At 65.4% G+C, this 14985-nt stretch overlaps 3 protein-coding genes across 7 annotated transcripts; 1 reads left to right on the top strand and 2 right to left on the bottom strand.

Annotated features, from left to right (window-relative positions):
* Positions 1-1089: 1089 nt before the first annotated feature.
* On the top strand, positions 1090-9065 carry Cdk10 (cyclin dependent kinase 10). 5 transcript variants are annotated; one of them, XM_069987830.1, is made up of 13 exons: positions 1090-1243; positions 2481-2553; positions 3693-3764; positions 4433-4535; positions 4691-4772; positions 5079-5146; positions 5656-5708; positions 5915-5984; positions 6745-6804; positions 7049-7172; positions 7247-7386; positions 8315-8367; positions 8713-9065. In XM_069987830.1, the coding sequence occupies exons 1-13, from the start codon at positions 1157-1159 to the stop codon at positions 8757-8759; spliced, it is 1032 nt and encodes a 343-aa protein (XP_069843931.1). In that variant the 5' UTR covers positions 1090-1156; the 3' UTR covers positions 8760-9065. The 5 variants fall into 5 exon arrangements, with proteins under 5 accessions (XP_069843931.1, XP_069843932.1, XP_069843930.1 ...); XM_069987829.1 differs by having other exon boundaries at positions 1096-1243; positions 8591-9065; XM_069987833.1 differs by lacking the exon at positions 2481-2553 and having other exon boundaries at positions 1225-1243; positions 8591-9065.
* On the bottom strand, positions 2051-2392 carry LOC138803787 (uncharacterized proline-rich protein-like; the record flags this gene model as incomplete). Its single annotated transcript, XM_069987874.1, has 2 exons — positions 2051-2101; positions 2336-2392. Coding segments are annotated over 2 exons (108 nt in total), but the record flags the coding sequence as incomplete, so codon positions are not given.
* On the bottom strand, positions 9061-14106 carry Spata2l (spermatogenesis associated 2 like). Its single transcript, XM_069987828.1, has 2 exons — positions 13667-14106; positions 9061-10755 (listed from the first exon to the last, which is right to left on the bottom strand). The coding sequence occupies exons 1-2, from the start codon at positions 13967-13969 to the stop codon at positions 9778-9780; spliced, it is 1281 nt and encodes a 426-aa protein (XP_069843929.1). The 5' UTR covers positions 13970-14106; the 3' UTR covers positions 9061-9777.
* Positions 14107-14985: the final 879 nt, after the last annotated feature.

The raw sequence follows: 14985 nt of genomic DNA, 5'->3' as shown, positions 1-14985 counted from the left end.
CCTGAACTCCGGGCCTGGGCGCTGTCCCTCAGCTCTTCAGCTCAAGGCGAGCGCTCTACCACTTGAGCCACAGCGCCACTTCCGGTTTTCTGGTGGTTTATTGGAGATAGGAGTCTCGCGGTCTCTCCTGCCCGGGCTGGCTTTGAACCGCGATCCTCAGGTCTCAGCCTCCTGAGCCACCAGTACCCTGCTTGGTGATCAGACTATTTCCAATTAATCACCAAAAAGAAGTGGTGCTGTGGCTCAAGTGGTAGAGCACAGCCTTGAGCTGAGTAGAAAAGGTGCAGGGTGGTGCCCAAGCCCAAATCAAAGTACATCACGGGACCCTGACGTTATTTAAAGACGGCTTCGCGCTCGTGTTGCATCCTGCCCCCTCTACCCGGTGCTGGGTCAGCCCTGGCTCCTCGGGCAGGTTCCTTTGCTGAGTCTCAGCTCCGGGTGGCGGTGTCGCGGGGAGCCCTGGGAGACGGCCTCAGGCTTCCCTGCCTGGCTGGCCTGGGCCGGGGCGAGGCCGCCGGCACAGAGGTCAGGCTCCGGCGGGGCTGGGAGAGCCTCTCGGTCCCCAGCCCGCTCCGGGGCAGCTGGGCGCCCGCCGGAAGAGCGGACCGCGCCGGGATCCGCAGGAGGTTTGGGTGGAGAGGGGCGGTGAGGGGGGCGGTGCGGGCGGCGGCGGTGCGGGACGGAGGGCGCTGCGGCGGGGGGTGGCGGGGCGTGGCAGGCGGCAGGGCAGGGGGCGTGGCAGGCGGCAGGGGGCGGGGCGTGGCAGGCGGCAGGGCAGGGGGCGTGGCAGGCGGCAGGGCAGGGGGCGTGGCAGGCGGCAGGGCAGGGGGCGTGGCAGGCGGCAGGGGGCGGGGCGTGGCAGGCGGCAGGGCAGGGGGCGTGGCGGCAGGGGGCGTGGCGGCGTGGCGTGGCGGCGTGGCGTGGCGGCGTGGCGTGGCAGGCGGCAGGGCAGGGGGCGGGGCAGGGGGCGGGGCAGGGGAGCCCCGCAGGACCGCGGGCCGCCCGCAGCTATTGAGGGGAGGGGAGCGGCGCGGGCGTCCTCCGGGGTCACGCCGGCGGCCCGGGAGGCTGGCGCGCGCCCCGCCCTCCGCGGCGGCCGGGCCGGAAGTCGCGGGTCACGTGTCGGGGCGGGGCGGCGCGCGCAGCCGGGCGCGGCATGGCGGAGCCGGATCCGGAGCCGGAGCAGATCCGCCTGAAAAGCATCCGCACCGAAGGCTCCTTCACGGTGCCCCCCGAGCACAGGGTGCGACGGGCAGGGCGGGAGGGGGCGGGGGAGGGGGAAGGAAGGCGGGGGGAGGGCGGGAGGGGGCGGGGGAGGGGGAAGGAAGGCGGGGGGAGGGCGGGAGGGGGCGGGGGGAGGGCGGGAGGGGGAAGGAAGGCGGGGGAGGGGGCGGGAGGGGGCGGGGGGAGGGCGGGAGGGGGAAGGAAGGCGGGGGAGGGGGCGGGAGGGGGCGGGGGGAGGGCGGGAGGGGGAAGGAAGGCGGGGGAGAGGGCGGGAGGGGGCGGGGGGAGGGCGGGAGGGGGAAGGAAGGCGGGGGAGGGGGCGGGAGGGGGCGGGGGGAGGGCGGGAGGGGGCGGGGGAGAGGGCGGGAGGGGGAGGGGGAGAGGGCGGGAGGGGGAGGGGGCGGGGAGCGGGGGAGGCCGGAGGGGGCGGGAGGGGGCGGGGGAGGGGGAAGGAAGGCGGGGGAGGGGGCGGGAGGGGGCGGGGGGAGGGCGGGAGGGGGAAGGAAGGCGGGGGAGGGGGCGGGAGGGGGCGGGGGGAGGGCGGGAGGGGGAAGGAAGGCGGGGGAGAGGGCGGGAGGGGGCGGGGGGAGGGCGGGAGGGGGAAGGAAGGCGGGGGAGGGGGCGGGAGGGGGCGGGGGGAGGGCGGGAGGGGGCGGGGGAGAGGGCGGGAGGGGGAGGGGGCGGGGAGCGGGGGAGGCCGGAGGGGGCGGGAGGGGGCGGGGGAGGGGGAAGGAAGGCGGGGGAGGGGGCGGGAGGGGGCGGGGGCGGGGGGCGGGAGGGGGCGGGGGGGCGGGGGCGGTGGGAGGGGGCGGGAGGGGGCGGGGGCGGGGGGCGGGAGGGGGCGGTGGGAGGGGGCGGCGGGAGGGGGCGGGGGCGGGGGGCGGGGGGCGGGGGCGGCGGGAGGGGGCGGGGGCGGGGGCGGGGGGCGGGGGGCGGGGGCGGCGGGAGGGGGCGGCGGGAGGGGGCGGGGGCGGGGGCGGGGGGCGGGGGGCGGGGGAGGCCGGAGGGGGCGGCGGGAGGGGGCGGTGGGAGGGGGGCGGTGGGAGGGGGCGGGAGGGGGCGGGGGGCGGGGGAGGCCGGCGGGGGCGGGGGGCGGGGGGCGGGGGGAGGGGGCGGGAGGGGGCGGGGGGCGGGGGAGGCCGGAGGGGGCGGGGGCGGGGGGCGGCGGGAGGGGGCGGTGGGAGGGGGCGGGGGAAGCGACGGAGGGCGGGCTCTGTTCCCGGCCGGGCGCGCGTCCATCCGCGTCTCCCTTTCAGCTGGGGCGGTGCCGGAGCGTGAAGGAGTTTGAGAAGCTGAACCGCATCGGCGAGGGCACCTACGGCATCGTGTGTGCGCGGACGCGGCGTCCACCGGGGCGGGCGGGCCCGGGGAGGGGTGAGGGGAGGTGGTGTCCACCGGGGTGGGGAGGGGTGAGGGGAGGTGGTGTCCACCGGGGTGGGGAGGGGTGAGGGGAGGTGGTGTCCACCGGGGAGGGGTGAGGGGTGAGGGGAGGTGGTGTCCACCGGGGAGGGGAGGGGTGAGGGGAGGTGGTGTCCACCGGGGAGGGGTGAGGGGAGGTGGTGTCCACCGGGGAGGGGAGGGGTGAGGGGAGGTAGTGTCCACCGGGGAGGGGAGGGGTGAGGGGAGGTGGTGTCCACCGGGGAGGGGAGGGGTGAGGGGAGGTGGTGTCCACCGGGGTGGTGAGGGGTGAGGGGAGGTGGTGTCCACCGGGGTGGGGAGGGGTGAGGGGAGGTGGTGTCCACCGGGGAGGGGTGAGGGGTGAGGGGAGGTGGTGTCCACCGGGGTGGGGAGGGGTGAGGGGAGGTGGTGTCCACCGGGGAGGGGTGAGGGGTGAGGGGAGGTGGTGTCCACCGGGGTGGGGAGGGGTGAGGGGAGGTGGTGTCCACCGGGGAGGGGTGAGGGGTGAGGGGAGGTGGTGTCCACCGGGGTGGGGAGGGGTGAGGGGAGGTAGTGTCCACCGGGGAGGGGAGGTGGTGTCCACCGGGGAGGGGAGGGGTGAGGGGAGGTGGTGTCCACCGGGGTGGTGAGGGGTGAGGGGAGGTGGTGTCCACCGGGGTGGGGAGGGGTGAGGGGAGGTGGTGTCCACCGGGGAGGGGAGGGGTGAGGGGAGGTGGTGTCCACCGGGGTGGTGAGGGGTGAGGGGAGGTGGTGTCCACCGGGGTGGGGAGGGGTGAGGGGAGGTGGTGTCCACCGGTGAGGGGTGAGGGGAGGTGGTGTCCACCGGGGTGGGGAGGGGTGAGGGGAGGTGGTGTCCACCGGGGAGGGGTGAGGGGTGAGGGGAGGTGGTGTCCACCGGGGTGGGGAGGGGTGAGGGGAGGTAGTGTCCACCGGGGAGGGGAGGTGGTGTCCACCGGGGAGGGGTGAGGGGTGAGGGGAGGTGGTGTCCACCGGGGAGGGAGGGGTGAGGGGAGGTGGTGTGAGGGGAGGGAGCCTGGAACAGCTTTCAGGCACCTGTTCCCATTCTCTAGATCGGGCCCGGGACACCCAGACAGATGAGATTGTTGCTCTGAAGAAGGTGCGGATGGACAAGGAGAAAGATGGTGAGTGGAGAAGGCACAAAACTACCTCTCTGGGACTTGGCAGTGAGGTGAAAGCTGCCTGTGGTTTGCGAGGACCCATTTCAGAGGCTGGTCAGCCGGCCGGGCGCCCCTGAGGCCTGCCAGGCACCCCTGAGGCCTGCCAGGCAGCCGGCCGGGGGCCCCTGAGGCCCACCGGGCAGCCCCTGAAGCCCGCTGGGCAGCCGGCCGGGGGCCCCTGAGGCCTGCCAGGCGCCCCTGAGGCCCGCCAGGCGCCCCTGAGGCCCACCGGGCAGCCCCTGAGGCCTGCCAGGCGCCCCTGAGGCCCGCCAGGCGCCCCTGAGGCCCGCCAGGCGCCCCTGAGGCCTGCCAGGCAGCTGGCCAGGCGCCCCTGAGGCCTGCCAGGCAGCTGGCCAGGCGCCCCTGAGGCCTGCTGGCTTCCCGCAGCTCTGCTTGGGGCACTCTCCGTCCCCTCTCCCCAGACCCTTTCCTGTTGGGTGACCCACCTCACCTGTCTCAGCTCAGCTCTGCTCTCACCCACCCCACCAAATCCCCTAGCACCCTGCTTGTCCCCTGTACCGCTGGCAGTATAGCTGGCAGAGTGCTGTTAGTACTGCCTGGTGCTCCTTGAGCGTCTTGTCCTCGGTGTTGGTAGAGTGTGGAGGGGTTCATGGGCACACCTGTGATTGCAGGCATCCCCATCAGCAGTCTGCGGGAGATCACACTGCTCCTGCGCCTTCGCCATCCTAATATCGTGGAACTGAAGGAGGTGGTTGTGGGAAACCACCTGGAGAGGTACAGTCTCCTGCCCCTGCCCTTTGGTCCTACCTGGCTTATAAGGCCTTTCTGCTTCCAGGTCATCCTGTCTATAGCAGGGGAGGTCTTGTTCTTTGCCCGCTCTAGAGAGAAGATGGGAAGTACTGTGCATCTTTCCTTTTTCTTCCTTCCAGCATCTTCCTGGTGATGGGTTACTGTGAGCAGGATCTCGCCAGCCTTCTGGAGAATATGCCAACACCGTTTTCTGAGTCCCAGGTGCACAGGAGATGGGTGGGACCATTTCATAGGCTTTAGTCAGTGCATGTTTGTTGTTAGGGATGTGTGTCTGCTATGTGGCACCAGCAAGACTTAATGAGGCACAGAACTACAGGAGCCCACAAATGAGCTTCGAGCCTCCCAGCCCACAACAAGCAGCTGGAGGGGAGGAAGGCAGCAGTGTCTCTGCAGACACAGCCATACCAGGCTCTAGGCTGTCAGCTGCTGCTCTTGGAGTCGTAGACAGAGGTGGTGTGGCCAGGCAACATCCTCAGCTCTCCCTAACTCCTCTGGCCCTCCACACAGGTCAAGTGTATTGTGCTACAGGTGCTCAAGGGCCTCCAGTACCTGCACAGGAACTTCATCATCCACAGGTGGGCAGGGGCAGCAGGAGGAGAGCAAAAGGGTCAGGGCCAAGACGGTTCTGCTCTCCACGGCACTTATTCCAAGTGCCTGCAGGACAGGAACAGGCACCTGTAGACATTTTCATTGCTCCCCATGAAGGAGCTAGGAGCAAACAAGTCTGGAAAGTCCCATCGGTCTCCCTTCTGGAAAATAGGGTGGGTGGAGAGAGTAGCCCAAAGGCCAGGTGAGCAGAGCACTTCACCAGCCCGGCCTGAAGTCTTAAGTGAGGGGCTGGCTGCAACTGGAAAGGGCCTTGAAGCCCTGGATCCCTGCTGTGTGGCTTGTGTTGGCCCTGCTGGAGCAGTGGCCCGGCGCTGCCGCTCCCTTGGCTACTGAGAGCTAGTGTCCTCACTGTTGCCCACCTCTCTTAGCCTACGGCCCACCCAAAGGTCACTGCTTGTATAAGGCTCAGATGTGACCGATAGTGTGTATCCACTGTGGTGCCGCTTCCTGCAACTAGTGTTCTCTTCTGTCACAGGGACCTGAAGGTCTCCAACCTGCTCATGACAGACAAGGGCTGTGTGAAGACAGGTGGGTGCAGGCTCTGTCTGGATGGAGTGGCTTTCCATCAGCACATCCTTGGGGCGGGTTCTGGTGCTCACTTACGTGCCCTGGTAGCTGGAGGCTGGCCTGTCTGTGTCTGCTTGGCCCTAGGGTACCCAAGTCTGGCTCAGTGCACTGACAGTGGGTCAGCCCTTACTGAGTGACACGCTCCCTCCCCTCTGCCTCTGCTGTAGCTGATTTCGGCCTAGCTCGCGCCTATGGTGTTCCAGTAAAGCCAATGACCCCCAAGGTGGTTACCCTCTGGTGAGTCCTTTGAAAGTGTAAGGCTGATGTTAGAAATGCACAGAATGGGGCTGCACACCGGGTGCTGCGGGTCCAAGGAAAAGGGTGGCAGCCAGGCTCAGCAACTCAGTGACCCAGATGCACCTCCCATCTAGGCTGGACGTTATCTTGCTCTAAGGTACTCAGAAATAGCCTGGCTCTAAAGCCATTTTGGAGTAGGTTTCGCCTCCCCCTGAAGGGAGGGCTTTTCTTTTCTTTCTTTCTTTCTTTCTTTCTTTTTTTTTTTATCATTTGTTTCTGCTGGTCCTGGGGCTTGAACTCTGGGTCTGGGTGCTGTCCCTGAGTTTTTGTGTTCAAGATTACCACTTTAACCACAGCTCCATTTCTAGTTTTTCTGGTTATTAATTGGAGATAACTGTCGTGGATTTTCCTGCTCAAGGTTGGCTTTGAATCTCAATCCTCAGATCTAAGCCTCCTGAATATAGGATCACAGGCGTGAGCCACTAGTGCCCAGCACTTTGTTTTTAAAGCCAGAGCTGCAGGAGACTGGAGTCCTTTAGACTCTTAAGATCTTAACGTAGGCACTCTTGTCACGTAGCCCCATCCAAAATTGGGCTGGTAGGCATAGGTCTGTGCTGAGGGCCTGTGGCTTTCTCCAGTGACAGCTGTAACTGTGTGTATCCCGGTGTAATCCTGTTGGGCCCTCTAGCGCTTCCAGTGGAGGCTCACCTTGGGCTGCATGTCAGACTGGCCAGAGGTGAAGTAAGGCCTTTGTCTGCAGGTACCGAGCCCCCGAGCTGCTGCTAGGAACCACCACCCAGACCACCAGCATCGATATGTGGTAAGCTTGGCTGGTGCTCCTGGGGCCAGCCCCAGGACAGGGGCAGGAGTGGGGCCGGAGTGTTTGCCAGCCCCCAGGGACTGGGCCTGCCTGGGATCCAAGAGGAAGCATGAGAAGGCAGCTTGAGTGTTTGCAGGAGCAGGCCTGCCCTTGTCACTGGTCCTGTGGGGAGCTTTGCAGTTGTCTGTCCCTTCCCTCACGGGCACCGTGACATGGTGTGGAGGCCTGGCTGCTCTTCCTGCAGGGCTGTGGGCTGCATCCTGGCTGAGCTGCTGGCCCATAAGCCTCTCCTCCCTGGCACTTCTGAGATCCACCAGATCGACCTGATTGTACAGCTGCTGGGGACACCCAGTGAGAACATCTGGCCGGTGGGTGCCCTGTGCAGTCGTGAACCTCTGTCTGGGCCTGGCCCTACTGTGGTTTCATCTACTACCTCCCACAGGGTTTTTCCAAGCTCCCACTGGCCAACCAGTACAGCCTGCGAAAGCAGCCCTACAACAACCTCAAGCACAAGTTCCCATGGCTGTCAGAGGCTGGACTGCGCCTGCTCAACTTCCTGTTCATGTATGACCCCAAGAAAAGGTGTGATGCTGATTTGAGTCCCCGTGTGTTACGTGTGTGTGCGTGTGTGATTCATGTGCAGGTGACATTGCAGCTTGAACTCAGCCAGGGGTGTCCACCCTGCTTTTTCATTCACAGCTAACACACTAGCACTTGAGTCACTTTCAGTTCCCCCTTATTTTCTGTGGTGCTTGGGATTGAACCTAGGACCTTTACATGCAAGTGTTCTACTATTGAGCTACACCCAAATCCAACTAAAAATGTGTTTTTTGGTGGTTTCTCAGAAGATGGGCTAGACACTCCCCCTCAGACATGTAGCTGCCTGTACACCAGGCACCCCATTTGCTCTCCTGGGTTATTGGAGTCCAATCTGAAGCTCTTGTCAGTTTTGGGCCCCCAGCCTATTTTTCTTTTTATATTTTGCCAGTCCTGGGGCTTGAACTCAGGGCTGGGCTCTGCCCGAGCTGCTTTTGCTCAAGGCTAGCACTCTACCACCTGAGCCACAGCGCCACTTCCAGTCTTTTGTTTATGGGGTACTGAAGAATCAAACCCAGGGCTTCAAATGCTAAGCAAGCATCTACCACTAAGCCACATCCCCAGCCCCCAACCTGTTTTTTTGTCGGTCATGGGGCTTGAACCCTAGGCCTGGGTGCTGTCCCTGAGCTCTTCAGCTCAAGGTGAGCACTCTACCACTTGAGCCACAGCACCATTTTTGGGTTTTCGTTAACTGGAGATGGTCTCATGGGACTTTCCTGCCTTGGCTGGCTTTGAACCATGATCCTCAGATCTGAGCCTCCTGAGTAGGATTACAGGTGTGAGCTACCAGAGCCCCGCCCCAACCTGTTTTTAACTGTCCACTTTTTCTTTCTGGAGATTGTTGGGCTAGGCAGGGGTGTGAGGAACACAGGCTCACGAGGCCAGGGCCTCAGTACTAGGTGTCTTTCTACAGGGCAACAGCAGCAGACTGCTTGGAGAGCTCCTACTTCAAGGAGAAGCCTCTACGTGAGTTCCCCAGACTGTCTTGGGCCCTGCACTTCGGGAGCTTTGCCAGTGGCCCTTTTTGTTTGTGCCAAGAGGGCTCCTAGTGCACAGCTGTGCCTGTGGGGAGGACAGAACTGAGCATCCCTGGGGGGAGGGGGAGGTGGGGGGGGCAGTTCTGGATCATGACCTGCAGCCAGGTATCCCCGGGAACCCATCCCCAGCCAGCACCCTGTGTATCCTACAGCCTGTGAGCCGGAACTCATGCCCACCTTCCCACACCACCGCAATAAGCGGGCTGCTCCTGCCACAGCTGAGGGCCAGAGTAGGCGAGGCAAGCCCTGAGACTGGACGACATGCCCTCCCCAGACCATGCGTCAGCAGTGGACAGGCAGCTCCCCTCCGAGCCAGGCTGACAGGGACTGCAGGCCCGTGCACAAGGAGGGGCCATCTGGCAAGAGCAGGGCAGAAACTGCTGGCCCAACGGAGTGGAGTCTTGGAGTCTGGGCACAGGCCTTCGAAGCAAGCCTCGGATCATCACACCACTCACACCGGATCTCACAGGCCACCCAGGGCACAGGTGATGGTAACTCCTAGGGTGCCCCTGGTGAGGAGGAGGGACCAGGCCTGGCGGGCCTCGACAGGCCCTGGAATAGCCCTGCTGCCAGGAGAGGCAGCAGGCTCCCACCCCAGGGGAAGAAATAAAAGCATCTCTAACAAGGTCTCAAATTGTCTTTTAATGTGCTATGCAACATGGCAGTGAGTGGGCCGGGGAGAGGGATTGGGGCAGGGACACAGCGCAAGCTGAGCTGAGGGTCATGCAGAACAGTAGTTGTCCCCTCCAGGCTAGGGGACCACGGCTCCCCCCGTGTGTGTGTCTGTTGTGCTGCCCGGCAGCAGCTGCATGGCCCCATCACGGACAGCCAACCAGTGAGATGGCTGCAGGACTCGGAGCTTCCTTAGTGAGGCAGCTGGGTACCGAGAATCAGTCCTTTCCTCAGCCAGCACTTCCTGCTGCCAGACCTCTACAGCTACTGACACCTCCAGACTGTGACGCCAGGAGGAGCGCCAGCTGCAGGCCTGGAGGATCTCAGGCACGTGGGGGCTATGTCCTGAGCCACAGGCTGTTGGCCAACTTCTAAAGGGAAGGGGGGGGGGGTCCTCTTTGGAACAGGTTTGGCCCGCTACTGAGCACCTCTGGGCATGAGGACAAAGACTTCTGGGAAGGTCCTTGTTAGTCTGGCTTAGGACCTGCTGCTAGCTAAGGCTGAGACCTCAGACTGGAGTGACTTGTTGAAGGCTTTGCCCCTCCCAGTGGGTAGAGCCTGGACTCCCCTGAGGACAGAAGGCCAGAGCAGCCAGTGGGCAAAGCCACTCCCCAGGAGAAGCACCATGGAAACTCCTGCACCCATGGGACTTGGGGCGCAGGTGGGCTTAGGGGCGTGGCCCGGGGCTGTCATACAGCAGGGTGTCCATCTGTGCCCGCTGCAGCCACAGGCGCCTCTGCGTGTCGCCCAGCAGGACACGCAGCGAGTGACCTGGACGGCAAGCTGGCAGGGCTGCACAGTGGGCAGCATGTAGCTGGTGACAGGTGTCACAGCAGAGGGTGGGCAGGGCTCCAGGAGCCAGACAGCTGTGTGCTTGGTAGGCCAGGGGTTCAGGGACAGGCCCGTAGGCGGACGCTGGTGCTTCCCCTACTTGGCTGTGCCGGGGGCTGGCCTGCCCAGGGCTCCCAGGGACCTCCGCAACAGCCAGGTCCTCAGGCCGACTCAGCTCTCGGCGCAGGGACAGAAAGGAGAAGGCAGAGGGCTCGGGCTCCAGCTCCTCCTCTAGGGCCCCATAGGGTGAGCTGCTAGCCTGAGGCAGGTCCTCGGCTGGGGGCTCCCAGGACCGGCCCCCGGACCCCCATAGTTTGGCACTCTGCTCCCAGAGCGGTGGCCTATAGCTCAGTTCCACAGGAGGCGAGTCTGGCCCCGGGGAGGGCTCTTCATACAGGCTGGCTTCCTCCAAGCCCTCGTCACCCTGCAGATCCCTGTACAGGTCTAACGGGACCCCAAAGGCAGAGGCGCCCCGGGGGGGCAGGGGTGGTGGCTCCTCATCTTGGGCCAAACGCTGCTGCAGCCAGGCCACACAGGAGGCCACGTCCCCACTGGCCCGCCGTGCCTGTAGCAGTTCTTCTGCTGGCAGTACGCTGGTGCCCAGCTGTGCCAGCACCTCACCCAGGATCTCACACTCCAGCCGAAGCGCAAAGCAGCCCAGGGCCACCTGCACCAACTGGCAGGCGGGAGGCAGAGCAGCCACCGTCAGGCGGTGGTGGTCCCGGCGCACGTAGCCCATCTTCTGGAAGCTTCTAATGAGGAGCTCCTCGGAGAGCACGCCTTTCAGCACATGCACATAGCCTCCAGAGAAGGTCTGCAAAGGAGGGGCCTGGTCACAGCGGGACCCCAGACCGTCCTCTAATGGGTGGCGGGCTGCCCATCCAGGCTTAGCCAGCCCTGCTTTGGCCAGACCAAAGCTTCTGAATCTGCCCATCCCAAGACTGGTCTAACTCACCTGAGGCAGGCCTGGATGTTAACATGCTAAAGTTGTTTTTGTGCATGCATGTGTGCCTGCATGCGTGCCTGTCCTGGAGCTTGAACGCAGGGCCTGGGCACTGTTCCTAAGCCTGTTGCTCAAGACTAGTGCTGTACTGAGTCTCAGCTCCACTTCTAAGAGTTTTTTTTTAAAATAATTAATTGGTGAGAAGAGTCTCACAGACTTTCCTGCCTGGATTGCTTTGAACCACCATGATCTTCAGATCTCAGCCTCACTAAGACTACACATTTCAGTTAAAAATAATAGTCACCTGGACTGGGAACTCCTGGTTCATCTCTATAGTCCTAGCTACTCTGGAAGCTGAGGTCTGAGCACCCCAGTCTCCCCCTGGGCCTTTTCTGGGGCCAGGAGATCCATGAGACTCTTATCTCCAATTAGCCACCAATAATCGGGAAGGAGAGCTTTGACTCAAATGGTAGAACACTAGCCTTGCACACACACACACACACACACACACACAAAGCAGCTCACTGAGCCAGGTGCCAGTGGCTCACGCCTGTAATCCCAGCTGCTTAGGAGGCTGAGATCTGAGGATCGTGATTCAAAGCCAGCCCAGACAGGAAAGTGTGAGACTCTTATCTCCAATAAACCACTAGAAAATTGGAAGTGGCGCTGGGGCTCAAGCAGCAGAGCGCTTGCCTTGAGCTGAAGAGCTCAGGGACAGCGCCCAGGCCCAGAGTTCAAGCCCCACGACTGACCAAAAAAAAAAAAAAAAAAAAGCCCACTGACAGTGCCCAAATACATACACATCACCTGGCTCAAAACAAAAACCATCTCTACACTCCAGGTCAGGAGGTCAGACATTTGCCTTATTGTCCCCCCTCCCTCATGCTGGGGTTTCAATCAAGGGCATCATGCACACCAGGCAGGTACCCTCTCTCTGACATGTACCAACAACCCTTGGTTTTCACTTGTTCTTTTTTGTGCCAGTGCTGGGCTTGAACTCAGGGCCTGGGCACTGTCCCTGAGCTGCTTCTTTTCAAGGCTAGCACTCTACCATTTGAGCCACAGCACCACTTCCAGCTTTCTCTGTGTATGTGGTATTAAGGAATGGAACCCAGGGCTTCATGCATGCCAGGCAAGTAGTCTACCAAGCCACATGCCCGGCCCCCTCAGCCCTTGTGTTTTTGAGATCTCATCATGTAGCTTAGCCTTGCCTCCAATTTGATACCCTGCTACAACTTGTATGCTAGGCTCATACTAGGCTAATAGGGTTTTTCGTTTTCTTTTGGTTCGTGGGGCTTGAACTCTGGGCCTTGAGCCACAGCGCCACTCCCGGCTTTTTTCTTTTTGCTTATGTGGTGCTGAGGAATCTTACCCAGGGCCTCATGCATGCAAGGCAAGCACTCTACCACTGAGCCACCTTCCCAGCCCTGGTTTTTTTTGTTGTTGTTGTTTTTGTCAGTCATGGGGCTTGAACTCAGCCTGGGCGCTGTCCCTCAGCTCTTCGGCTCAAAGCGAGCGCACACAGCACCACTTCCGATTTTCTGGTAGTTTATTGGAGATAAGAATCTCACCGCAGGACCTTTCCTGCCGGGCTGGCTTTGAACCCTGATCTGAGCCTGAGTATCTTGGATTACAGGCGTGAGCCACCAGTGCCTGGCTTGTTTTTGTTTTTGAGACAAGATCTTCACTACATAGCTCAGGCTGTCCTTAAGCCTGAAATTATCCTGTCTGGGGCTGGGAAGGTGGCTCAGTGGTAGAGTGCTTGACTAGCATGCATGAGGCCCTGGGTTCAATTCCTCAGCACCACATAAACGGGAAAAGCCAGAAGTGGTGCTGTGGCTCACGTGGTAAGAGCTCAAGGACAGTGCCCAGGCCCCGAGTCCAAGCCCAGAAAGAAATCCTCGTGTCTCGGCGCTACCGCGCCCAGTGAGTAGCTATTAAACGCTATTCTCTGCTTCCTGGATCACCTCAGGGCCGGCGGCGGCGGCCAGCCCAGCGGAGGTGGCAATGGAACCAGCCGGGAGGGAGCTCCTCCGAGGGCCGCCCGGCCCCCCTCCTCCTCTCTCGCCGGACCGGAGGAATGAAGACTCCGGGGACCCGGCACCGGCGGCCCCTCCAGCGCCCCGCCCGGGCTCCGCGGTTGCCTCGGCAACGGCGGGGGCGCAGCCCGCCCACGCGCGCGGTGACGCGCGGAGAGAGCCGGAGCCCGCGCGCCTGCCCGCCTGCGCGCCCCCCCTCCGTGCGCCTGCCCGCCTGCGCGCCCCCCCTCCGCGCGCCCCCCTCCGTGCGCCTGCCCGCCTGCGCGCCCCCCCTCCGCCCCTCCGCGCGCCCCCCTCCGTGCGCCTGCCCGCCTGCGCGCCCCCCCCTCCGTGCGCCTGCCCGCCCCCCCTCCGTGCGCCTGCCCGCCTGCGCGCCCCCCCCTCCGCGCGCCCCCCCTCCGCCCCTCCGCGCGCCCCCCTCCGCGCGCCTGCCCGCCTGCGGCGCCCCCCTCCGCCCCTCCGCGCGCCTGCCCGCCTGCGGCGCCCCCCTCCGCCCCTGCGTGCGCCCGCCCCCGGCCGCGCCCCCCCCTCCGCCCCTGCGTGCGCCCGCCCCCGGCCGCGCCCCCCCTCCGCCCCTCCGCCCCTGCGTGCGCCCGCCCCCGGCCGCGCCCCCCTGCACGCCCCCCCTCCGCTCCTCCGCGCGCCCACCCCCGGCCGCGCCCGCGCCTTTGCGCGGTCCCCTCCGCCCCTCCGCGCGCCCGCCCCCGGCCGCGCCCCCCTTCGCGCGCCCCCGGCCGCCCCACCTTGATGGTGGTGAACTCCTTCCGCCAGGGCAGCAGGTAGAGGTGCACGGCGGCCAGCTCCAGGAGCTCGAAGGCGCGGGCCAGGTCGCGCAGCGCGGGCGCCAGGTCGGCCCGGCCCCACAGGCCGTCGGAGAGCAGCGCCGGGGCGTCGTCCTGCAGCGCCCCGTGCAGGTCGAAGTCCTCCACCAGGATCTGCCAGAGCACCGCGCGCAGCGAGGGGTCCCCGCACACGCCCGCGCGGCCCCGCCGCAGCTCGCGCTCCAGGCACAGGCGGTAGTCCTCGGACAGCGAGCTGCTGCCCATCCCGGCGGGCGCGGCGCGGCGCTCCGGCAGTGCCCCGCCCCGCGGACCGGCCAGCCGTGCCCCTCGCCCGCTAGGACGGGCCGGAGACCCGGGCGGCGCGCGCCGTCGGGCCCAGCCGCCTCCAGCCGCCGCCGGCCGCGAACTTCCGCCAGACGCCGGCCCCGCCCCGAGGCGCCGGCCGCGACGCAGAGGGCGTGGTTTCTGCGCCGCCCCGCCCCTGGGGGCGTGGGCGAGGCCCAGCCCGGAAGGCCGCGGCGCCGCGCCCCCGCGCGCCTGCGCGGTTCGCGGCCTCCGGGCCCGCGCGCACTCTGCGGGCTCCCTTTGAAGCGAGTCCCGGCGGCCTCCACCGCGGCGCCGATTCGCCCTCGAGCCCCGGCTTGTCACGGGCGTCGGCGGACATGCGGGCGGGCCTCCTGCCCTTGTGCGGAGGTCCTCGACCTCAGTGAGGACGCAGGGCCGGAGGGTCAGCGGGTCAGCCCGCAGGGCCGCCCGACTCAGAGCCCGCACTGCCGACGCTGGGGGACACAGCCCCCCAAGCCCGCCCTGGGGAAGGTGGGGGACACAGCCCCCCAAGCCCGCCCTGGGGAAGGTGGGGGACACAGGCCCCCAAGCACGGGGGAAGGTGGGGGACACAGCCCCCCAAGCCCGCCCTGGGGAAGGTGGGGGACACAGCCCCCCAAGCCCGCCCTGGGGAACAAGCCCGCCCTGGGGAAGGTGGGGGACACAGCCCCCCAAGCCCGCCCTGGGGAAGGTGGGGGACACAGCCCCCCAAGCCCGCCCTGGGGAAGGTGGGGGACACAGCCCCCCAAGCCCGCCCTGGGGAAGGTGGGGGACACAGCCCCCCAAGCACGGGGGAAGGTGGGGGACACAGGCCCCCAAGCACGGGGGAAGGTGGGGGACACAGCCCCCCAAGCACGGGGGAAGGTGGGGGACACAGCCCCCCAAGCCCGCCCTGGGGAAGGTGGGACACAGTCCCCCAAGCACGGGGGAGGGTGGGGGACACAGCCCCCCAAGCC

This window comes from Dipodomys merriami, unplaced genomic scaffold (assembly GCF_024711535.1).
Source record: "Dipodomys merriami isolate MVZ:Mamm:240054 unplaced genomic scaffold, mDipMer1.0.p SCAF_348, whole genome shotgun sequence".
NCBI classification, from domain to species: domain Eukaryota; kingdom Metazoa; phylum Chordata; class Mammalia; order Rodentia; family Heteromyidae; genus Dipodomys; species Dipodomys merriami.
The sequence above is the reverse complement of the archived record's forward strand: the minus strand, read 5'-3'. Positions and strand labels throughout refer to the sequence as shown.

Excerpts from the sequence above, each read along its gene's own strand:
- Cdk10 (XM_069987829.1), top strand. The coding sequence starts at position 1,157 with ATGGCGGAGCCGGATCCGGAGCCGGAGCAGATCCGCCTGAAAAGCATC. Across the intron at positions 5,147-5,655 it reads AGGAACTTCATCATCCACAG|GGACCTGAAGGTCTCCAACC; the intron begins GTGGGCAGGGGC and ends CTTCTGTCACAG. Across the intron at positions 8,368-8,590 it reads CTTCAAGGAGAAGCCTCTAC|CCTGTGAGCCGGAACTCATG; the intron begins GTGAGTTCCCCA and ends TGTATCCTACAG.
- Spata2l (XM_069987828.1), bottom strand. The coding sequence starts at position 13,969 with ATGGGCAGCAGCTCGCTGTCCGAGGACTACCGCCTGTGCCTGGAGCGC. Across the intron at positions 10,756-13,666 it reads AGGAGTTCACCACCATCAAG|ACCTTCTCTGGAGGCTATGT; the intron begins GTGGGGCGGCCG and ends CCTCCTTTGCAG.